The sequence below is a fragment of the Lithobates pipiens genome, unplaced genomic scaffold, assembly GCF_037356315.1.
Source record: "Lithobates pipiens isolate NorthernLeopardFrog02 unplaced genomic scaffold, aLitPip1_a1.2 Scaffold_13, whole genome shotgun sequence".
Lineage (NCBI taxonomy): Eukaryota > Metazoa > Chordata > Amphibia > Anura > Ranidae > Lithobates > Lithobates pipiens.
Window position 1 is genome coordinate 525963093 of NW_027507718.1, and position 25725 is coordinate 525988817.

Below are 25725 nucleotides of genomic sequence, written 5' to 3' on the forward strand. Positions count from 1 at the left end.
TGTGTTTCCCAAACTTGATCTGCCTTCTCAAGGCACTTTGATCTCCATCTAAAAAGTCACTGGAAGTTCAACAAGTTTGTGATAGCCTTTCCCCTATGAGTGTTTATATGAAAATTGGTATGCGGTAAGGGGATTTGTGGATCGGTGGTGGTTGCATGGGTTGCCCGCCCCCACCTCCTCCCCTCTGCTGTGGGGTGGCTTGGTGGGTGGACTTTAAGTAGTTTGTTGTTGGGATGGTTGCCATTGTGGTGTCCAGGGTGTATGCGTGTGCTGATGTGTGTGGATGGGGGGGGTGGATAATCTATGGATGTTGGCTGGTGTCTTGGTAGGGCTGTGTGGGATGGATGTTGTGTGTTTGAGTGACATATGGTTAGGTTGGTGGCCCCTGGACGTGGTTATTTTTCTTTGGGAGACCTTTATGTATGATTCTAGGGTTGTTTGTAACCTCTGGCATGCAGTTCCTTCTAGCATATACACACTTGAAAATCCAACACTGGATCTTATTCACAATGTCCTAGGACTGGTGGCTGCCACCCAGCTTCTACACATCACTCTTCAGTGAGGGAGACAAAATAACTTTCTCCAGAACGGACTCCAAGACAATGCCCTCCAGCCAAAATGAACATATCTTCTCCATGCCCTTAGACCAGAACCTGCTGAGATCCAAAAAGCAACTCCAGTACACAGGCTGTATCACAGGACAGCAGTTGTGTCCGGGATCTTTGGGGCCCCTCTGGCTTAGTGTGGTAGTGGGGGGGCTGTGATTTTGGTGGTAATTTTGTCATGTATCTGTTACTGTGCTTAATTACAACAGGTGAGGATGGTCAGTGTCATGGTTAGTATGCCAATTTCTAGCAATGTAGGGCCTCCCTCCCCTATGTGTGTGTGTGTGTGTATATATATATATATATATATATATATATATATATATATATATATATATATTTACACGTATGTGGGTGCCTTCCTAGCACTCCGTTACATATACTTTGTTTGGTTAATACTTTGGTGACCGTGACAAGATATTGCAGAGTTGATTTTTCCCTCTTGAATGGTCCAGCATCTGGCAGATTGCCTCCTACCTATCTGTTGGGGAACAGTCGACACTCTACTCTTCCTCCTTGAGCCAATCCAATGTATTCTTACAGTTGGTGAGCATATGTGGTTTTTGCTTTGTATTGTCTCTTTCTGGGCATATATATATACCTCATGTCAAAAGTGTGGAAAATAAATTTCCCTGTTATAAAATGATGACTTTTTAGATGGAGATCAAAGTTCCCTGAGGAAGCAGATCAAGTTTGCGAAACGCTTTGGAACCGATCACAAGAAATTTCAATCAATTCAATCAATTATCTAATCTACAGTTATGTTTTGCCCTACATGTAGAGTGGGATATATTTAAAGCTTATGTGGTCATGTTTCGACCGAATTTACAATTTTATTAATTTGTAAGGGAGGGGATCTGTGTGTATATCCTTACTGAGACCTTAGTGAGCAGCGTAGACATAATGACATCAGCCTCACTCTCCACAACTGTACACTGTGAATAAGGTTGCTCAGGGGTGGGACCATGACACCCTGCAGTTAGTCATTCGACTTATAAGACTGAGGCCACCTTGTGGCGCAGAAGAGGTACAGTGTGGGACATTTCCAGGTAAATGGTAAGTATTGCAACCAGAGTTAGGCTTTAACAAAACATATAAAACCAGATTATGCACACACAAATTTATTACAAAAAAAACATGATTGTCCAATTTTTGTGCTTTTGTATCATGAGAAAATCATTGTCAACCTACGGCTTTGGCACCATATTTAGGATAATTGCATTGACTGGTGGGTCACAGTGACGGAGGTAATTCACCCTCCTTGAGGACAAGAACAAAACGTGAGCTCCATTTATGCAAAGTATCTTCAATAGTAACCAATCATTACTTCCTTTACTGTTCCAGTGCAACTTACAGTATGAAAGAGAGGACCTGATTGGTTGAAATGGGCAATGCAGATAGTTCATTGACTCTCCTGAGGCTGATGTACTTAATTGGAGTTTGTAACAAGACAAAACACCCATGTGTGAAGTCTTATGCCCCGTACACACGATCAGATTTTACGACAACAAATGCTGGAAATGAGCTTGTTGGCTGAAAGTCTGACCGCGTGTACGCTCCATCGAACATTTTTGTCAAACTTTCCGCCAACAAATGTTGGCTAGCAGGTTCTCAAATTTTCCGCCAACAAAACGTTGTTGTCGGAATTTACGATCGTGTGTACACAAGCCCGACGCACGAAAGTTCACGCATGCTCGGAATCAAGCAGAAGGAGTATTGAACTTCCACCGACTATTGAACTTCCTTTTTCATGGCTCGTCGTACGTCTTGTACGTCACCACGTTCAGAATTGTTGGCCAACATTTGTGTGACCGTGTGTGTGCAAGAGAAGTTTGAGCCAACAACCTTCCAACAAAAATCCATGGTTTTGTTGGCGGAAAGTCCGATCGTGTGTACGGGGAATTAGGTGAACTCTGTGGCTCCCTGGCTGCTGGGTTGCGTACCAGCTCCAGGGTAGAAAACTCCTTTGCATTGAAGCAGACTAGGATCAGTCTCCTCAAAGTAATATGTGATCAGAGGATGGCATCTGTCTTCTGAGGCTTCTCACATAGGTGTTTTGCCTTGTGATGGGAAGGAGAAAAATAGTTCCATGTGTCAATGAAACAGGAGGTCAGAATCCCCACCCTACAGCATCCAATAAGAAAACATATTAGGAAATATAAAGGGTCTACCCTTCCAAAATTGGCTTCTTGTAGATCTCAAGAACTTGTGTTCCTTGCTCCCCTAGCCTGCTACCTCCATTATAACAGTATCATGCAACTTGTATTCATTTGCTTGGTGGGGTAGAAGATTTTGATCACGCTGGTCATACACTAGTAGAATTTAGTTTGAAATGTTTTGTTTTGATCTTTTGCTGCCCATGTAATTGGTGGACTTTAATGCCCATGCCACACATATGCATTCATGGGTGGCAGAGCTTTCTGTGCTGTGAGCGTGGTCATTGCCTGCTCCCAGCACAGAAGTCAAGCTGTCCAAGACAATTCTCAGTCCAGGGGCGAACTGACCATTGGGCCACTCGGGCACTGCCGGAGGGCCCCATGCCACTAGGGGGCCCCATCAGGGTTGCCAGCCTCAGTAAAACCAGGGAAAGTATGTAAAAATCAGTGTTTTTTTTTACATCTGTCTCTGAAATGTCCCTTACCGACATCCTCTTGGTCTAAAAATCCCGAGATTCTAGCTGCCCCACCTCTCCAGTACCTTCTCAGCCAATAGAAACATGTCTGTGTATACTGTGTGTACATGTCTGTGTATACTGTGTTATTGTATACTGTGTGTGTGTTTGTGTATACTGTGTGGCCCCATAATGTCTGATTGCCTGGGGGCCCCATAATCTCCTATTGCCCGGGGGCCCCATGAGTTGTCAGTCCGCCCCTGTCTCAGTCTCTACTAATGATCGGGAGCCAGAGGGAACAGCTCCTGATCATGTGACCGCTGTGACAGCCAATAACATTGGGCACGTGATCGGCTGGATCTTCCTGCTCCCAAGGTATAAATACCCTGGTAGAGAGACATTGGGGCTGGGAAGCAAGAAGTTAAAGTGGTTGTAAACCCATGGGGGAAAAAAAAAGCAACCTGCAAGGCAAAGGCATAATGAGCTAGTATGCATAGCTTATTAGCTCATTATGAATAACTTACCTGAGAACGAAGCCCCCGAAGCGGTCCTCCGTCTTCATGTCTGCCGCTGCCATGGATCCCGGAGTGACTTCCGGGTCTCGCTGCTCCGGCGCTGTGATTCGCCGGAGCAGCGATGACGTCACTCCCGCGCATTGCGCACGGGAGCCGACACTCGCGGCATGTCACCGCGATCTGTGGTCTACCCAGTGCGCCTGCGCGCCGCTGTCTAAGGCGCATGCGCCGTAGACAGCGGTGGCTGTCTTTTTGGAAATATCTCCTAAACCGTATAGGTTTAGGAGATATTTCTTGGAGCTACAGGTAAGCCTTAATCTAGGCTTACCTGTAGGTCAAAGTGGTTCATAAGGGTTTACAACCACTTTAAGAAAGTACTTAATTTGTTTTTTTTAAATCGTTAGTGGAGTCAAAACAACCACAACAGCCGTTTGTGGCCGCAGTGGTGAGAAAAATTGAAGATGCAGGAAAGATATGAGTACTAATGAGAATTATGCCGCGTACACACGATCGAAAATGCCGCCAGCAAAACTCCGATGAGAGCTTTTTGTCGGAAAATGCGACCGTGTGTATGCTCCATCGGTCTTTTGCTGGCGGAATTCCATCCAGCAAAAGATTGAGAGCAGGTTCTCTATTTTTCCATCGGGAAATGTTCCTATCCGAAAATGCGATCGTCTGATTCAGATACGCAAAAAATCACGCATGCTCGGAAACAATTCGGCGCAAGCGCGGAAGCATTGGACTTCATTTTCTCGGCTCGTCGTAGTGTTGTACGTCATCGCGTTCTTGGTGGGCGAAAGTTCCGAGAACTTTTGTGTGACCGTGTGTGTGCAAGCCAAGCTTGAGCGGAATTCCGTCGGAAAAGCCGTCCTAGATTTTTCGAACGGAAATTCCGCTCGTGTGTACGTGGCAGAAGTGTTATTGAGTTTGAATGTCTGCATGAAGATTCATTCAAAATTCCTGCAGGATATGGCCAGCTTTAGAGGTATCAATGATGAGTTCTTGAGACATAGAAGAAGCCAGTGTCTGATCAATCTCACTAAGGACTACCCATGACTTCAATATGTGGTTGGGTCAGCTGAGCCTTAAGTCGGTGGTGGCTACATTGGTCGAAGTGTCTCCTGCATCCTCTTCTTTCTCCTAATTCACCAGCTGCTTCTGTAGGGTGCTCTGGCCCAGCGCATTTTGGGTAAGGTGACCGTAGGTGTGTCCATACTGGAACTTGTAACCTGCAGGGTGAAACAGAACATAGTTAACCTTGAGTGCAATCGTCACTGGCCTCCAATGCAGATCAGGTTTTTTTTTTTTTTTGGACTTTGGGTCTACCTTTCTGATATATAGCTTCTAGTTCAGTGATTCTCAACCAGGGTTCCTCCAGAGGTTGCTAGGGGTTACTTCAGCATTGGGCAATTTCTGCCTCTCAGATAAGTTCCCACTGACACCATTGATCTTTTTATCTATCTGTAAGGAGGTAATTCTTCCCAATGACCACAAGTGTAAGGACCATTCTTCCCACTGACCATCACACTAATGTATCATGAGTTGTAGATTTCTAATTTTTAGCAGGGGGTTCCCCGAGACCGGAGAACTATTTCAAGGGTTCATCTGTGTTGAAAAGGTTGAGAAAGGCTGCTCTAGTTACAAAATGCCCAATATGCAATATATTATCAGAAGTATTGGGACACCTGCCTTTACACACAAATGAACTTTAAAGTGGTTGTTAACCCTTACAACACACTTTGACCTACAGGTAAGCCTAGATTAAGGCTTACCTGTAGGTCCAAGAAATATCTCCTAAACCTACACGGTTTAGGAGATATTTGCCGAAAGACAAGCACCGCTGTGACAGGCATGCACCGTAGACAGCAGCGCGCAGGCGCACTGAGCGCGCCGCGGTCAACGGCGATATGCCACGAGTGGCGGCTCCCGTGCGCATGCGCGGGAGTGAATTCATCGCGGCTTCACCGAATGGCAGCGGCGGAGCAGCGAGACCCACCGAGAATATGGATGCGCCGGACTACAGGGGACAGCAGTGACTTCGCTGGCTCCTGTGTCAGGTAAGTGACACATAATGGACTACTACGCACTGAGCGCGCCGCGGTCAACGGCGATATGCCACGAGTGGCGGCTCCCGTGCGCATGCGCGGGAGTGAAGTCATCGCGGCTTCACCGAATGACAGCGGCGGAGCAGCGAGACCCACCGAGAAGATGGATGCGCCGGACTACAGGGGACAGCGGTGACATCGCTGGCTCCTGTGTCAGGTAAGTGACACATAATGGACTACTATGCAATGCATAGTAGTCCATTATGCTTTACCTTTGCAGGGAATGAAAGAGGAAGTAAACCCATCAGGGTTTACTTCCTCTTTAATGTCATCCTAGTCTTAGTCCGTAGGGTTCAATATTGAATTGGCCCACCCCGCACAGCTATAACAGCTTCAACTCTTCTGGGAAGGCCGTCCAGAAGGTTTAGGAGTGTGTCTATGGGGAATGTTTGACCATTCTTCCAAAAGCGCATTTGTGGGGTCACTCACTGATGTTGGACAAGAAGGCCTGGCTCACAGTCTCCGCTCCTATTCATCCCAAAGGTGTTCTATCGGGTTGAGGTCAGGATTCTATACAGGCCAGTCAATTTCCTCCACCCCAAACTCACTCATCCATGTCTTTATGGAGTTTGCTTTGTGCACTGGTCCAAATCATTTGGTGGAGGGGAGATTATGGTGTGGGGGTTGTTTTTCAGGGGTTGGGCTTGACCCCTTAGTTTCAGTGAAGGGAACTCTTAAGGTGTTTGCATACCAAGACAATTTCATGCTCCCAACTTTGTGGGGACGGTTTGGTAATGACCATTTTCTGTTCCACTATGACTACGCACCAGAGGAGGGCTCTGATGGTAAAGGGGACTTTAAAGGTAGATTATTTAACCACACCCCATTTAAGCCATGCCCATTTTGCCACAATTAGCTTAAGGGGCTTGACACGCCCACAAAAAATGATGCCACACCCCTAATTAACATACTACTCCGCCTATACTGGCTTTCTGCAAACATGTGTCCCTAAAATTTTTTGGAGAATGTTGGGAAACTATGTAAGACACAGAGTGTGCAGCTCAGCCCCTCCCCCTTGGGGTGGGGGGGGGGGGGGTTTGGCTAATAGGAAAGTGTGACAGTTTTGTGAGCGTGTGCAACTTAACACTCTCTGGCATTCAAGTAGAATCAAAATTGCATTAAAGTCGCATCAAACTAGTGCAGGAACCTTTGTGTTCAAGGTTGCATTTTAGGGTCAGGGTTAAGGACTAAGTGTAAGGGCTGAGTTTCAATGTTAGGGTTAGTGGTAATAGTTAGGGTTAGCATTCTAATTACCACTAATCCTAACCCTAATGATTACCACTAACCTTAACTTAATCTTACTCTAACCTTAACATTTAAAACCAACCCTAATATTTAACCCTAAGCCCCCGTACACACGGTCGGACATTCCGACCACAAAATCCAGATTTTTTCATACGGATTTTGTCCGAAACACGGTCGGACAAAGTTGACGGAAAATCCGATCGTTTGGAACGTGATGACGTTCGTTCGTTACGACGGGACTACATTGAGGCTAGTAGCCAATAGCTTTGATCGCGTAATTTGATCTGAGCATGCGTGGCACTTTGTCCGATCAGAATTCTCTACAAACGATCGGACAAAGTCCGATCGGATTTTGTTGTCGGAAAATGTGAGATCCTGCTCTCAAATTTTTTCCGTCGGAATTGCCGACGGAAAAAGTCCGATAGATCCCACACACGATCAGATTTTCCAACAATATAATCCGATCGGACCTTTTCCATCTGAATTTCCGATTGTGTGTACAGGGCATAACTCTTAACCCAAACCCTAGCCCTTAACCCTAACCCTAGCCCCTAACTTTTAACCCAAACTGTAGCCTTTAACCCTAACTTTTAACCCAAGCCCTTAACCCTAACATTTAATCCAAACCCTAGCCTTTAACCCTAACTTTTATTCCAAACCCTAGCCCTAAACCCTAACCTTAACCCAAACTCTAGCCCTTAAACCTAACATTTAACCCAAAACCTGGACCTTAATCCTAACCCTAGCCCTTAGCCCTAGTCCATAACCCTAACAATTTAACCCAACCCCTAGCCCTAAATCCTAACCCTAGCCCTTAAACCTAACTCTTAACCCTAACTTTTAATCCAAACCCTAGCCCTTAATCTTAACCCTAGCCCTTAATCCTAACCTTGGCCCCTAACCCTAACTTAACCCAAACCCTAGTCCCTAACAATTGCCCCTAACCCTAACTTTTACCCAAAAACCCTAGCCTTTAACCCTAATATTTAAGCCAAACCCTAGCCCGCAAACCCTAATTTTTAACCCTAGCCTTTAACTCTAACGTTTAATTCAAACCCTAGCCCTTAACCCAAACCCTAGCCCTTAACCCTAATATTTAACCCCAACCCTAGCGCTAAACCCTAACCTTAACCCAAACCCTAGCCCTTAACCCTAACCCTAACATTTAACCCAAAACCTGGCCCTTAATCCTAGCCCTAGCCTCTAACCATAACTTTTAATCCAAACCCTATCCCTTAACCCTAGTCCATAACCCTAACATTTAGCCCAACCCCTAGCCCTAAATCCTAACCCTAGCCCTTAACCCTAACTCTTAAACCTTAACCCTAACATTTAACCCAAACCCTAGCCCTTAACCCTAACTTTTAATGCAAACCCTAGCCCTTAATCCTAACCTTGGCCCCTAACCCTAACTTAACCCAAACCCTAGTCCCTAGCAATTGCCCCTAACCCTAGCTCTTAACCCTGGCCCTAGCCCCTAACTTTTAACCCAAACCCTAGCCCTTAACCCTAATATTTAACCCAAACCCTAGCCCACAAACCCTAACTTTTAACCCTAGCCTTTAACATTATTGTTTAATTCAAACCCTAGCCCTTAACTCAAACCCTAGCCCTTAACCCTAGCCCCTAAACTTAACTTTTAACCCAAAACCCTAGCCCTTAACCCAACATTTAACCCCAACCCTAGCCCTAAACCCTAATCTTAGCGCTAAACACTAGCCTTTAATCCTAACTCTTAACCCAAACCCTAGCCCTTAATCCTAACATTTAACCCAAAACATAGCCCTTAACCCTAGCCTCTAACCCTAACTTTTAATCCAAACCCTAGCCCTTAACCCTAGTCCCTAACCCTAACATTTAACCCAAACCCTAGCCCTTAATCCTAAACCTAGCCCTTAACCCTAAATCTTAACCCAAACTGTAGCCCTTAACCCTAACATTTAACCCAACCCATAGGCCTTAACCCTAGCCCCCAACCCTAAATTTTATTCCAAACCCTAGCCCTTATTCCTAACATTTAATCCAAAGCCTAGCCCTTAACACTAATGTTTAGCCCCAACTCTAACATTAAACCCTAACCCTATTCCTTAACCCTAACATACGACTTTGGACACAAAGTTTCCTGCACTACTTTGATGTGACTGTGACGCTACTTTTATGGTACTTGAGTGCCAGAGTATAAAGACACGTCAAAGTCACATCAAATTGGCACTACATGAACAAAGCTGTCATCATTTCCTATAAGCCAAAAAAAACCCCCTGCAAAACGTGCATCATAAACTCGTAAAAAATGCATCAAATACCCAAAAACGCACCGCAAAACGCGGCAGTAAATGCATCAATTACAACCTGCATAGATGTGAACGTAGCATAATGGGAACATCACATGAAACCCCCCCGACCTGGCACGTATCCCGTGTAGCGGGGCAGTAAGCCCAGTTCCTCCAGGTAGACGTGACTCTGATCCGAGGGCTCCTTGTTCCCCTCCCGTGGTTCTGATTGGCTTCCCACTCTCATGCTCTTCTTCAGGGTCATGTGACCAAACTCTTGCATGGCTCTATTGGTGGTGATGGGGTAGCCGGTGCCAATCAGGAAGCGAGATCGAGGAACGTACCCCGTGTAACCTGCGGGGAAAGATATGTCAGGTTTTTACAAAGCTTGTTTTTGGTATTAAGTGAAACCAACTGGCTTATCCTTAAAACCTGAATCCTAAAATGGCAATTCAATGGTTTAGTGTTTTTATTATATATTTTTTTATTGCAAAACATTTAATAGTTCCATAGCATATTTTTGTAGTGCTGGAAAAGTGTACCTTCCCGATATCTAGGGGTACCATGTATTTCACTTCACTGCCAATAACCAAACACAGCAGCCTGGGAGTGGCAGTTATGCAGACAAACACCATGTTGTCAAAAGTATTGGGACACCCACCTTTACACACACATGAACTTTAATGGCATCCCAATCTTAGTCCGTAGGGTTCAATATTGCGTTGGCCCACCCTTTGCAGCTATAACAGCTTCAACTCTTCTGGGAAGGCCGTCCACAAGGTTTAGGAGTGTGTCTATGGGAATTTTTGACCATTCTTCCAGAAGTGCATTTGTGAGGTCAGGCGTTGATGTTGGACAAAAAGGCCTGGCTCGCAGTCTCCACTCTAATTCATACCAAAGGTGTTCTATCGGGTTGAGGTCAGGGTGGTTCCTCCACCCCAAAATCGCTCATCCATGTCTTTATGGACCTTGCTTTGTGCACTGGTCCAAATCATTTGGTGGGAGAAGGGATTATGGTGTGGGGGGATTATGGTGTGGGGTTGTTTTTCAGGGGTTGAGCTTGGCCCCTTAGTTCCAGTGCATAGAAATCTTAAGGCATCAGCATACCAAGACATGCTCCCAACTTAGTGGGAACAGTTTGGGGACAGCCCCTTCCTGTTTCCAGCTTCCAGTGCAAAAAGCAAGGTCCATAAAGACATGGATGAGTGAGTTTGGGGTGGAGGAACTTGACTGACCTACACAGAGTCCTGACCTCAACCCGATAGAACACCTTCGGGATGAATGAGAGAGCAGACTGCAAGCCAGGCCTTCTCGTCCCAACATCAGTGCCTGACCTCACAATTGTACTTCTGGGAGAATAGTCAAAAATTCCCATAGACACACTCCTAAACCTTGTGGACGGCCTTCCCAGAAGAGTTGAAGCTGTTATAGCTGAAAAACGGTGGGCCAACTCAATATTGAACCCTACGGACTAATGCCCTGTATACACAATCGGACATTCCGACAACAAAATCCAACGGATTTTTTCTGACGGATGTTGGCTCAAGAATGCGGTGACGTACAACACGTATGATGGGACTATAAAGGGGAAATTCAATAGCCAGTAGCCAATAGCTTCTGTCTCGTCATTTATTCTGAGCATGCGTGGCACTTTGTACGTCGCAATTGTCTACACACGATCGGAATTTACGCGATCGTATTTTGTTGTGGGAAAATTTAGATCCAGATCTCAAAATTTGTGTGTCGGAAATTCCAATGGAAAAAGTCAGATGGAGCCCACAAACGGTCAGAATTGCTGACAAGCTCTGATCGCACATTTTCCATCAGAAAGTCCGACCGTGTGTACAGGGCATACAGTAAGACTGGGATTCCATTAAAGTTCATGTGTGTATAAAGGCAGGTGTCCCAATACTTTTGACAATAAAGGGTATATACTATATTGGGCTGCATAGGGCACCATTTCTCAATCAAGTCCCAACACAAGGCAATTTTCCTTATGTCCTATGGCTTCAAGCGAAAAAATATTTTAATAAGCAAGCACAAAGCACTGCAATTTTTTAACAATGCATTACAGTACATGGCAATGCATGTTCACAATGTACACCAGAATGCATGTGTTATGTACATAATGACATGCACTGTGTGGTGTGAGTGAGCCTTTACTCTCCCTGCAATCAGAGCATGAATCCGCAGGTTCACTTAAAAAAAAACAAAAAAACATACCCATAGTATCTTGAAAGAGAAGAGACATTATACTTGCTCTGGGAGGCTTATTGTGTAGCTATCACTTTTGCATTGGATGCTGACATCTAGTGGTATTTGATTGTAACTACAACTTGTTATTTTCATGTCTGTAAATGGTCTATTCCAGTTTACCTGCATGTTGGCCGTAGCTCCCAACTTTCCCTGTTTTTGAGGGACTGTCCCTGATTTGGAACAAAGTCCCACTGTCCCTCTTTCCTCCTCGTTTTGGTCTGATCTATATAGTTGTATATAAAATGCACTTTTTATCTTTCAAAAAGTGTTTCCCAGTACTAAACCTTTCATCCAAATTCTAAATTGCTGCATTTGTAAGTTTCAGAAGCCAATATAAAGGAATAGTAGTGGTAAAAACAAAATCACCTGTGGGTTTGACTGATCTTTTTTTTTTTGTATAATTCTCCTACAGGGGGCATGTCCTATGCCTACATACTTTTGCTCATAGGTGTCCCTCATTCCCATCTCAAAAATTTGGAAGGTATGATGTTGGGTCTAGTTGGTTTAGTCCTTAGATAGACCCCCTCCTTAGCCCTGGGCACTGGGTGAGTATTGTTCTGTTTCAAGTACAGATTTATACATTGACATACCTCTTTTAGACCTCGGTCCATCCTCCACAGACAGCTTAACTCCAATAAGACACTGCCGTTCAATCCAATGTAGTTTTACTTGGTAAAATGCAGTACATGGAATGTTCACAGGTCAATTGAAGTGTAGAGAGAGACAATAATTTTCTAAGTCTTGTGCCCACTATGAAGACTGGTAACCTAAAACAGAACTCCGGGCCATCCCCCCCCCCCCCCCCCCCAATGCAGTGGGGCTGTGTCCGCACTACATGGGCAGCACAGTGGTGTAGTGGTTAGCACTCTCACCTAGCAGTAAGAAGGGTCACTGGTTCAAATCCCAACCGCGACTCTACCTGCCTGGAGTTTGCATGTTCTCCCTGTGCCTGCGTGGGTTTCCTCCGGGTAATCCGGTTTCCTCCCACAATCCAAAGACATGCAGGTAGGTTAATTGGCTTCTGTCCAAAATTGGCCCTAGTATATGAATGGGGACCTTGGATTGTGGGCTCTTTGAGGGTAGGGACCGATGTGAGTGTGCAATGTACAGGGACAATTGTAGACACTAACTCAGGTTGAACTGGATGGACTGGTGTCTTTATTCAACCTTACTAACTATGAAACTATGAAACTGCTCCTTTTGTCTAGAGGTGAAAACAGAGCTTATACTCATCTGCTCCTTTGATCCTCCAGAAAATGGCACTCCCCCACATCCAGTGGTGGACTGCTCCTGCGCTCCTCACGTCCAGATAGGGTTGCCCCCTTTTCTTCAAGTCAAACCCCAACACTTCGGTGTCGCACAGCAATTGTTTTTCATAGTATGCATAGATAAACTTTGCATAGATGTTGCTATTAAATAACATTTCTAATCATATAAATTTAAACAGTCCCCCTTTACATCAGAGTTCACAGAGTTCCCCTTTTTACATCTGATCTCGCAGAGTTCCTTTTCAATGTAAGGGAGGAATCTGCAGACTCTGATGTAAGGGAGAACTCTGGGGACTCTAACATAAGGGATGCTCTGGTGTAGGAAGAGCACCCTGGAGTTTAGTGCTCCATTCGGGCCGCTCTGGCTGCTCTGTCTGTCCGTGGCTGAGTGACGGGTCCAGCCGGGGGATCGCTCTGCACTCGCGGGTAACTGGGAGCCCGCAATCAAATGTGGGAGACTCCCGCGACTCGTGGGAGACTTGAGATGTCTGTATCTGAATTGCCAAGCTAGGAACCCAGCAGAGAAGCGGGGGGGGGGGGGGGGGGGGGGGTGACGCGTGAGGAAGATACCACCATGAGAATTGGAGGAGCACAAGGGATTCCGTGGCAGTGAATCAGTGGGTCTAGTGAGAGACTGGGAGCTCAGTGGGCTGAAGAACTACAAGGAGAGTTTGTAGTGGAAGTGAAAGAACTATTACGTTTGTGTTAGGAACTGTTAAAGACTGTGGCCATAGGAGACAGCATTCCTACACATGCAGATGTGGCGTCTTGCTGGAGTGCTTTCCCTGCATGGCTGTCCTCCTATTGAAGTCTCGAAGTCTGCCAATTAAATTTGCAACTACCTAAGGGTGTCCTGCCCCTAACCCCCTCTCCCCCAAAAAGCTTGTTAAGAGAAATAAACTTTATTTTGCATTCAATAAGTGTCTGGCGCCCAATAACTTTACCTACTCTGTACCCACCATGCCTCACAACCCACTACATACAGAAGGATGTGAGCTATCCCTGGCCCTGGAGGTTCTCATCAAACCAAAGGAAGGCCTGGGAGCTTGCTACATATACAACTTTATAGATCAGACCAAAATGAGGAACAAAAGAGGAGGAAGGGGGGGCAGAGGGATTTTGCATAGCTTCCAACTGTCCCTGATTTCGAGGGACTGTCCCTGGTTTGGAATAAAGTCCCTCTGTCCCACTTTCCTCCTCATTTTGGTCTGATCTATATAGTTGTATATAAAATGCACCACTTACGTGTTTTCCACTGCTAAATCTTTCATCCAATTTCTAAATTGCTGCATTTGAAAATCCAAAAACCAGTATAAAGGAATAGTAGTGGTAAAAAAAGCACCTGTGGGTTCGACCAATATTTTTTTTTTAGTACAATTCTCCTTTAAGGGGGTGTGGCAAGGGTGTGCCCTATCCCTACATACTTTTGCTAATAGGTGTCCCTCATTCCCATTTCAAAAAGTTGGGAGGTATGGATTTTGTTCCAAATCAGGGACAGTTGGGAGCTATGCCCAATATGCAGGTAAATTGGAATATACCATTTACAGACATGAAAATAACAAGTTGTAGTTACACTGAATTACCACTAGATCAGAGCAAAATGAGGGATAAATTGGGAGGAAAGAGGGACAGAGAGACTATGTTCCAAATCAGGGATAGTCCCTCGAAATGGTGTCTGGGCTCACCTGAGATGAAGTACTTGTGCGGATTGCCATCTTCCATGTAGTAGGGGGACACCTGGACCTGGTAAGCGCTGGGAGAGACGTAGGGTTCCGCATCCTTGGACAGCGGAGGGAGTGGAGTCCGGTACTTGGCTATGATGAGCTAAAGAGTTAAATGTATTAGTGAGATAAAAACAATACATGCAATAATATCTTCTCCATTCATTATCATCAGAGGAGGATTGGGCCGAGGGTTATTTGTCCTTTAATTGCCTCCTGAACGAGGACTATAGTGGACTGTTGGTCCGGAATGAAGACGTTCTCCCATTTAGACCCCAATCAGAGTGAGATCCACCGTCTGTGATATTTGTTGGGCCATATCTATGTATCTACTGCCTGTTCTGACCTGAGCGCTTAGCACCTCATAGCCCTTGTACACACGGTCGGAGATTCCGACGGAATGTGTCTGATCGGACCACTTTGTCGGATATTACAACTGTGTGTGGTCTGCATCGGACTGTTTCCGTCGGAGTATCCGGCGGACCAAGTTTTCCAACTTGTTGGTAAAATTTTCCGACAAAATGCTCCGATCGGACATACTCCGATCATGTGTAGAGAATTCCGATCGGACAAAGTGCCACACATGCTCAGATCAAATTCCTACACCAAAGCTATTGGCTACTAGGGTGAATGCAGTCCCGTCGTAACGAAATTACGTCATCACGTCGGATTTTCCGACAACTTTATCCGACCGCGTTTATACAACAGTTTCGGACAAAATCCGTCGGACAAAATCCGACCGACAAAATCCGACCGACAAAATCCGACGGATTTGGTTGTCGGAATCTCCGTGTGTACAAGGGCATAGAGAGATGCTTCTCAATATTGACCTACCTTGAAGGTTTGAGCTGTCATGTGTCCACGATGCTAGGCAGTCTTCCTAATCTGCCTCTTCCTATAACGGGGCCCTTCCTCCTCTTCGGCGAGCGAACTCGTTGCCTTCTGGGACATGTGTGTGTCCCAGAACACAACGGGGCCCATTCACAAAGCGCTTCATGACTCGCGCATGCGCAGTAGTGAAACAGGGAGTGAAGCCGCAAGGCTCCACTGCCTGTTTCCCTTCATTAAGATGGCGGTGCCGACAGCCAATCCGATGGATGGATCGGCCTTGAGCGGCCGACATCGCAGGCTTGCTGGATAGGTAAGTGTCCTTATTAAAAGTCAACAGCTACAGGGCTTGTAGCTGCTGACTTTTAAAAAAAAAAAACACATCGCAGACGGAATACCCCTTTAAGTTACAGAGGAGGTCTAGGGCTAGAATTATTTCTCTCACTTTATTGATTGCGGCGATACCTCACGTGTGGTTTGAACACCGTTTTCATATGCGGGCGCTACTCACGGGGTGTGCTTACATTTTTTTTTTTTTCTTATTCATTTTACCTTTTATTTTTTATTTTTACACTGTTCTTTAAAAAAAAAAAATTGTGTCACTTATTCCTATTACAAGGAATGTAAATATCCCTTGTAATAGGAAAAAAGCATGACAGGACCTCTTTTAATGTGAGATCTGGCGTCAAAAAGACCTCACATCTCACATTTATACTTAAATGCAATAAAAAAAAAAATACTTTTTTTTTTCAATAAAAAAAAAATTCCCCTTTAAGATCCTTGGGCGGAAGTGAGGTTTGACGTCGCTTCCGTCATCCAGTGGTATTGAGCCGAGTGGGGCCCGGTAAACGCCGAAGACCACCGGGGGAGTGGCCCCGATAAAAGTGATTTTGCGGGGAATCTGCCGCAGAGACCACTTTTATCTGAAAGCGCACCGCACACTGTTTAACCACTTGCTTACTGGGCACTTAAACCCCCCTCCTGCCCAGACCAATTTTCAGCTTTCAGCGCTGATGCACTTTGAATGACAATTGCGCGGGCATACAACACTGTACCCAAATTAAATTTTTATCATTTTTTTCCGACAAATAGAGCTTTCTTTTGGTGGTATTTCATTACAGCTCGGAGTTTTATTTTTTGCTAAACAAACAAAAAAAGATGCAAAATAAAAAAAAATTTAAAATCATGTTTAATAGTTTGTTATAAAATTTTGCAAACAGGCAATTTTTCTCCTCATTGAAGTGCGCTGATGAGGCGGCACTGGTGGGCACTGATAGGCTGCACTGGTGGGCACTGATAGGCACAGTTAAGGCGGCACTAATAGGCACAGGTAAGGTGGCACCGATAGGCACAGATAAGGCAGTACTGATGGGCACAGATAAGGCGGCACTGATGGGCAAAGATGGGCACACATAAGATGGCACTGATGGGTGGCACTGATGCGTGGCACAGATGGGTGGCACGGATGGGTGGCACTAATGGGCATTGATAGGTACCACTGATAGATGGGACTGATGGGCACTGATAGGTGGCACTGATAGGTGGCTCTGATAGGTGGCACTGCTGGGCACTGATGGGTGTCACTGATGGGCACTGGTAGATGACACTGATGGGCACGGATATGTGGCACTGAGGTGCAGCACTGTTGTTGAGGCAGATTGTGGGCACTGATAGGTGGCACTGTGGGCACTGACGGGTGGCACTATGGGCACTGATGGGTGGCACTTTTCTAATATTTAGGTGGCACTGGCAGGGGGCAGGTGGGCACTGATGAGCTGGCCGTGATCGGGACTGAAGTCCCTCTCGCGGCCGCCGGTGATCGGCTTTTTTTTTCTCCTCGCGCTGTCAGCTGATCACGTGGTAAGGGGTCGAGATCGACCCCTTGCTCCGATCTGCGATCAGACGAGTCTCATAGACTCGCTGATCACAGAGCGTGCACAGGACGATGTCAATAGACGTAGTCCCGGCAAAGCAGGTCCGCGCTGTAGCCATCATTCGGCTATAGAGAGGATCTCCAGTGATTAAAAAGGTAGGTATTTAACATAAAACAGCCGACGTACAAAGACGGCGAGCGGTCCGCAAGTGGTTAAAGTGGAACCTCACTCTCTCAATCCACATTGACTATTTTTAATTCCTCATGTGGCTAGCATTAGTAAATACATAGGAAAGCATATCAAATGTATAGGTGTGTGTTGCCTACTTTAAGGAGCCGTAGCAGGCATGCACGCTTGCAGTGTGGCGGGGGACCCAATTCGCGTGGATATGATGTCTGCAGCCACCTGCGATCGCGGGAACAAGAGCAAGAACGGGGATCTGTCAATGTAAACATACAGATCCCCATTCTGAAAGGGGAATTAGAGAGAGATCTGCTGTTCTAGTGATCAGGAACATCGCTCTCTCTCCTCCTCCAGTCAGCCCTCATACAGTTAGAAACACCTCCCAGGAAACACTTAGCCCCTTGATCACCCCCTAGTTTTAACCCTTTCCTTGCCAGTGACATTTATACAGTAATCAGTGGCTATTTTTATCTCTGATTGCTGTATAAATGTCAATGGTCACAAAAAAGTGTCAAAAGTGTTCAAAATGTATTCTTTTTATTTTTTGGGGGGATAATTATTATAGCAAAAAGAAAAAAAATATTGTTTTTTTCAAAATTGTCGCTCTTTTTTTGTTCATAGTGCATAAAAAAAACCCAAAAAACGCAGAGGTGATCAAATACCACCAAAAGAAAGCTCTATTTCTAGGGAAAAAAGGACGTAAATTTCGTTCAGTACATTTCGAACTTGGTGCTAGATACACGCATGGAACGTGTATGGAACGCAGGTTTCCCGCACCAGGTTCTGGTGTGATCTGACCATCATTCTATCAAAAAAAAATAAAAAGATTTGCCTTTAATTTTTTTTTTTAAACGGACAGTTTTTTATCCTGGCCACAACATATAACAAGAAAAATATGTATAAACCACTGTAGCAAGGTCTCCGGCCTCGTCCAGTCTAATCAGGCCCTCCAAGGCCAAAGATAGCTGACATCCTTCAATATGTGGTGGGTTGTGAGGCATAGTGGGTGCAAAGATAGTGAAAGTCATTAGGCACCAGCAGGGGTCAAGTCCTGGGGAAAAAAGTGTGGGAACTCCCACCCAAGATCCACTGCCCCATCAAAAAAAATAAATGATACGCTCATATGCACGAACGCTTCAAAAGTAGTATTTTTCATCCAATTTTCGTATTGTGTGTATGAAGCTTAACTGTTAGTACATAAAAAAAAACAATCCTCAATAAACATAAATACGGTTATTCTCTGAATAATCAGCATTCATTCAAATGTGCTTCCATGGAAATGTGAACATCATGTTCTGATCTTTATTTGGGAATTTTATTTTGTATATAGAGTGTTTATGTGGTGAGTTTACACTTTTCATTGAACAGAGTTTGGATAACACAGGGTTAAACGGAAGGGTCATAAATTAACTGCACATTATCTGGACAGAATGCTTGGGGAGATAGGGATGTGTTCCTGCTTAGGAGATGTATGTTAGCTTGGGGGGCTGCAAACTCTGCAGGGCTCCAACACACACTCGCTGCTATTCCAACCCTTCACATATTTCCACATAAACTTCCCTCCTGGCATTAAACTTTGCCAGGTATTGTGCTCAGCTTACCACCCCAAACTGATGTTCCTCCCTCAGCTCACCTCTCTCCCTGCATGTCCTGTGAGCAGAATAGCTGATCTACCCGTCAGCTAGACCTAGACCTGATCTACCCGTCAGCTAGCTGTGATTGACAGGTAGATTGAAGCGGAAGCTGTCATGGGGCACCCTACTGGCAATGCCTGAATGGTAAGGTGTGCGGCACTTACTATTGCGAGCTGTGTCGGCAGCTGCAATGCCACACAGCTAGCATACATCAAAGTCTTGCAGGATGCTAATGGGAACTGAGTTCCTGTTGTGGAAAAAGTACAGGAACTCCGTTCCCATGCGTTCCCACAGGACTTGAGCTCTGGGCACCAGACACTTCTTGGATGTAAAAGAGGTTTTATTTCTTTTGACAGTCCTTTTTGGATTTTGAGGGAAAGAGGGTTAAAGCCAGGACACCCTTAATTAGTTTTAGAGTCAATTGGCAGACTCAGAGACTTCAATAGGAAGACAGTCGTGCAGGGAAAGGCCCCAGCAAGGCGCCACTTTTGCACATGCAGGAAGTTGTGTCTCCTATGGTAACAGTCTTTAACAGTTCCTAACTCAAACATAACCATCCTTTCAGCTTCACTACAACTGCCTCTTGTAGTTCTTCAACACTGAGCTCCCGGTTTCTCACTAGACCCTCTGATTCACTGACTCTGAATCCCTTGATCACCTCCAAGGTTGGCAGTGGTATCTCCTCAAGTGTCACCCACGCTTCCCTGCTGGGTCCCTAGCTTGGCTCTCCAGATACTTCTCAAGCTTCACCCCTGCGAACCGGCGAGGTCCCTGGCTTGACTCACAAGGCTTCTCTGCAAGCGTCTCCTCCGTGGGTTGGGTCCCCGACTCGATCACCGCCTGAAGTTTCCTGATTCTCCATCATGCCCGTTCGGTGAGAATATGGTTTCCGATACTTGCTTCAGTTACTCACTGTGGTCCCTGTTAAAGGTGGTTGGACCCTTTGTGGCGACAGCTTCCCTTCTACCTCCGACCACTGACAGGTTCTCCGGCCCACAGAACTGTCACTTCTGGTTGGACTGCAAGCCGCAGTCCCAAACCTGCACTGCCCTATTGCTTCTGGATAGGCCCTTACATAGCCTGGCAGCCAGATGCCCCTGGGATAGGCCCAATTTCTGGCCTAGCAGCCCTGGGCTTATGACACACGTCCACCCAGACAGCCGCCCAGGTGGCACAGAACTGATCACCTGACCTCACCAGAATATATAAGTTCTCCCAGCAAGCCAAGGGATTCAAGGAAACCCCTGCCCATTGGCTGAGATACCCCATATACCCATAACCTGACCTTGAGTTGCCCTTCTCATATCTAGTTCCACCAAGCACCCGGCCACCTAGCGGCAGAAGAGAAAAGTGCAACAAGGCCAAACTTAGGGAGAAATCCATAGATCTCTATCAATCGACCAAGATAACAACTCCTGGCAAGTAAATTTGTGAGGAGCTCCCTGACTAAACCCCAGGGTGCTACATCCTCCCCCTGCCCAAGAAACTACATCTCGGAGTTTGCAGAAAAATATAACTTGAGCTCTCAAGCCTGAGAGCGAATGTCCTGGCAAAAACTGGGATGGGGGGGGGGCAGGGAAAGGTTTAACAGTATAACAATAGAATAACATATGTGTGGCATGCCACATGAATAAACATTGGTATAACATGAAAAGTAGTTAGTCATGTATGACATTTAAGTATCAAAAATAGTTATGTACATTTTGAAAGCAAGTAAGCAATAATGCTATCACCTATCTATCCAATATATACAGTCGTAACTATATAGAGGGTTAGTATTGTCATCTGGCTAGACTCCTTTCTCTCCTTAGCCAAGGAGGCCAAGAGATTCAAGAAAACCCCTGCCCATTGGCTGAGATACCCCATATACCCATAACCTGACCTTGGGTTGCCCTTCTCATATCTAGTACCACCAAGCACCCGGCCACCTAGCGGCAGAAGAGAAAAGTGCAACAAGGCCAAACTTAGGGAGAAATCCATAGATCTCTATCAATCGACCAAGATAACAACTCCTGGCAAGTAAATTTGTTCAGGAGCTCCCTGACTCAACCCCAGGGTGCTACATCCTCCCCCTGCCCAAGAAACTACATCTCGGAGTTTGCAGAAAAATATAACTTGAGCTCTCAAGCCTGAGAGCGAATGTCCTGGCAAAAACTGGGATGGGGGGGGGCAGGGAAAGGTTTAACAGTATAACAATAGAATAACATATGTGTGGCATGCCACATGAATAAACATTGGTATAACATGAAAAGTAGTTAGTCATGTATGACATTTAAGTATCAAAAATAGTTATGTACATTTTGAAAGCAAGTAAGCAATAATGCTATCACCTATCTATCCAATATATACAGTCGTAACTATATAGAGGGTTAGTATTGTCATCTGGCTAGACTCCTTTCTCTCCTTAGCCAAGGAGGCCAAGAGATTCAAGAAAACCCCTGCCCATTGGCTGAGATACCCCATATACCCATAACCTGACCTTGGGTTGCCCTTCTCATATCTAGTACCACCAAGCACCCGGCCACCTAGTGGTAGAAGAGAAAAGTGCAACGAGGCCAAACTTAGGGAGAAATCCATAGATCTCTATCAATTGGCCAAGATAACGACTCCTGGCGAGTAAATTTGTGAGGAGCTCCCTGACTAAACTTCAGGGTGCTACACCTCTGAAAAAAAAAAAAACTGAAAAACCTAAAGATTTGTTTGCCCGTGTAATCTGATCTCTTTTACCTTTTGGTTGCATTTCCAAACATTGCGGTTTTTAAACCTATAAAATAAGCTGTTTTGTTTGGAGATTACCATCTGTTGACTGTTAAATATGGGATTAGGGATGAGCTCAGGCGTGTTTGCATGGAACACGTGCAGAGCCCGCCAGGAAGTGAGCGCAGCGCTGCGCTAATCACAGGCAGTGAGACAATGCCCCAATGCGTGGCTGCAGAGATCGGGCAATGTCTCACTGCCTGTGATTAGCGCAGCGCTGCGATCACTTCCTGGCGGGCTCTGCACGTGTTCCATGCGAACACGCCTGAGCTCATCCCTATATGGGATATAATAATGCAACATTTTATTCCTGATTAAAAAAAAGATTTTCTTTTGTATCTGAACTTGCACTGAACCTTATAAAAAAAAAAAAACAACTAAAAAAAACCAGTGCATTCTCTAGCCGTATGCAGACATGGGGCGGGGGTTGGGTCCTCACCTGCTTCTCTTGCTCAGTGTGGGGCAGTTGCTGCCCACTCTGCAGCTTGCTGACCAGTGCCTGCTCATGCCTCTGGCTCTCCTGCTGGTATTGATCCTTCTGGAAGTCGGTCAGGGCGTCCCGAGTGGTCTCAGCATACGGCTTGGCAAAGAATTTCTGCGATCTGGGGATGAAACCTGAAGACACAACAAGGCTGGTTACACAGAGAGGCATTTCTGTCCCCTAATTCATTGTTAGGAAGTACATACCCTTTAAGTGATTTGTGGCCCCTTTCACATAAATGAGCTGCTTAAAGGAGAAGTATCTCCTTTAGGCTGGGTTCACATTGGAGCGGCTACGAGAACCTGGATGTGATTCGCACCGCACTGCAATGCAAATCACATCCAATCTCTGTGCGATGCGAGTTCAGCCATACAGATAGTATGGCTGAATTCGCATCGCACCCGCCGCAAAATCGCACAGGACCCTTTTTTTGGTCCGCAGCAGAATCGGATCGCATGGGTGTTCACACTATGCGATCCGATTCCTGTCCGAGTTTGCAGATCGCACTGCGATCTGCAAACTGATCTGGGGGTGTCATTAAGGTTTCACTGACACTCCCAGCAGTCCGCATAGGGCAGTGTGAACTGTCGGCGGGAGGCATGCGATGCGGGAAAACGCTGCGGATTCGTGGCGTTCCCACATTGCTCCAGTGTGAACCTAGCCTTAAGCAGTAACTACAATGGTTTGCATCCTTCTTAGGAAATGGTTCTCAGACAGTGAAACTAGGAGCATTAACTTCTGAAACCCGGGTAATCTCTTGCGGAGTCCCTCAAGGTTCACCCTTGTCACCAGTGCTCTTCAACATCTACATCTGCCCACTCCTCAAAGGATATCAGACCTCTGCTTCCACTCATATGACACTCAACTCTACTTTCACATCACTGGACAAAAAGACCATCATCAGCAACTAGAAAAATGCCTCACTTTGATAGATGACTGGGTGACCACTAGCTCCCTTAAACTCAACGAATCAAAAACAGAGCTTCTTCTCCTACACGCAAACCAAAATTCCAAAACTAAGACCTCATGGACACCTCCCACCATCTTTGGACAGACCATCTCTCCAAGCACCAAAGCCAAGAGTCTCGGAGTCATCTTTGACTCAGAAATGTCAATGGATGCACAAATAGGATCAGTAGTCAGCGGATCCCACCATCTCCTCCGCCGGCTACGTAGACTCATCCCCTTCATTCCAAAAGAGGACAAAGCAGCAGTAGTTGGAACAATCATTAATTCCTGACTCGACTACGCAAACTCCCTCTACATAGGACTACCCCAATATCAGCTTGCGGGCTTACAACTCATCCAAAACACGGCGGGAAGACTGATAACAGGAAAAAAAAAACTGGAAATCCATCTCCCCTTCCCTGAGGAGCCTACATTGGCTAACCGTATAGAATCGGATCACATTCAAGACCCTCTGCCTCACCCACAAATGCATACAAGGAAACGCTCCTCAATACCTACGCAAGAAAATAAACCACTACACACCTTCGATCATCTAACCAAAACCTCCTCCTCATTCCCACATCCCGCTACAAATCAAAGGGAGAACGAAGATTCGCAGTCCAAGAACCACGGCTACGGAACGCTCTACCGACTTACATCCGCATGGAAGAAAACCATCAGGCCTTCAGGAAAAAACTCAAGGCCTACCTCTTCTAAGCCCTTGTACACACGGTCGGAGATTCCGGCAACCAAATCCGTCGGATTTTGTCTGACGGATTTTGTCCGAAACTGTTGCATACACACGGTCGGACAAAGTTGTCGGAAAATCTGACGTGATGACGTAATTTCGTTACGATGGGACTACGTTCAGGCTAGTAGCCAATAGCTTTGGTGTAGGAATTTGATCTGAGCATGCGTGGCACTTTGTCCGATCGGAATTCTCTACACATGATCGGAGTATGTCCGATCGGAGCATTTTGTCGGAAAATTTTACCAACAAGTTGGAAAACTTTGTCGGTCGGATACTCCGACAGAAACAGTCCGATGTAGACCACACACAGTCGGAATATCCGCCAAAATGGTGCGATAGGACACATTCCGTCGGAATCTCCGACCGTGTGTACAAGGGCTAAGAAGCTGGACAACACAGGACGAATCCAGCACCTTGAGATGATTCAGTTTGCATTGCAACGCTATACAAATCATTCATTCATTCATTCATTCATCCATGGCCAAAGCTCTCTTGGCCATACTTCTCCTGTGAGTCACATGAGGGCACTTAGATTTGCAAGGGTCACATTACCTGTGTATCCAGGGATCATACTCCATGAGAGCTTCTTGTCTCCTAGACGGGGTCTCCTCCTCTTGGTGATGTCCTCAGGACCTTCTATGTGGCTGGAGGTACGGGGTGGAGGGAACGGACAGGACTGCAGCACCAGCTGCCCCGAGCGATGGATGTCCGGACTGGTCAGCAGATCTGCGGTCAGCTTCCCGTAGGTTTTGCCCAGGTTGTACTTGTACTGAGGACAAAATCCGCCATACCTTGAATGAAAGGTGGATATGTGGAATTACGTATATAAAATTGACAATATTTTTAATATATAATAATATTTACAATAATATAACAAATATAATAATACAATGAATAATACCAATAATAATATCATAAAATATTTGGTTTTGCCCAGGGTGTACTTGTTCTGAGGGAAAAATCTGGTGGATATGTGGAATTATATATACAAAATATTAATATGAACAATATATTCTAATATTAATAACAAAAATATAATAATAACAACTATAATATAATAATTGGTTTTGCCCAGGCTGTAATTGTACAAAGGGCAAAATCTGCCATACCTTGAAAGAAAGGTGGATATGTGGAGTTACATATATACAATAATAATATTAATATTATTAGTATTAACAATAATAATATAATAAATAAGATAATCTAAAATAAATAATACCAATAATAAAAAAATGACTACTACTAATAATATTATTATTATTGTTATTATTATTATATAAAACATACTGTATATATTGGGTGTAATAAATTATTATAATTATTATTATACAGGATTTATATAGTGCCAACAGTTTGCGCAGTGCTTTACAACATGGGGGCAGACAGTACAGGTACAATACAAATCAATACAGGAGGGATCAGAGGGCCCTGCCCATTAGCACTTACAATCTAGAAATATATATATAGATATATATATATATATATATATATATATGTATATATATATATATATATATATATATATATATATATATATATATATATATATATATGTGTGTGTATATATATATATTCCAAAGGAGAGAGCGGCACTAACAGGTGAGTGGCGCTCTCTCTTTTGGAGTATATGTACTACACTCTTTGCTGTACACCCGGGCCCGTTTTTTTTTTTT

The 25725-nt window shown here is 45.1% G+C and overlaps 1 protein-coding gene across 1 annotated transcript in view; it reads right to left on the reverse strand.

The window, feature by feature from the left end:
- Window positions 1-1710: 1710 nt before the first annotated feature.
- The window catches only part of CIMIP2B (ciliary microtubule inner protein 2B), a 33188-nt gene continuing 9173 nt past the window's right edge, over window positions 1711-25725 (reverse strand). Inside the window, exons 2-6 of the mRNA XM_077478126.1 lie at window positions 24605-24843; window positions 22312-22487; window positions 14561-14699; window positions 9484-9705; window positions 1711-4960 (exon numbers count right to left, since the gene is read on the reverse strand). Coding sequence (XP_077334252.1) covers window positions 4872-4960; window positions 9484-9705; window positions 14561-14699; window positions 22312-22487; window positions 24605-24843 — 865 coding nt within the window. The 3' untranslated portion in view covers window positions 1711-4871. The remainder of the gene's footprint in view (window positions 4961-9483; window positions 9706-14560; window positions 14700-22311; window positions 22488-24604; window positions 24844-25725) is intronic.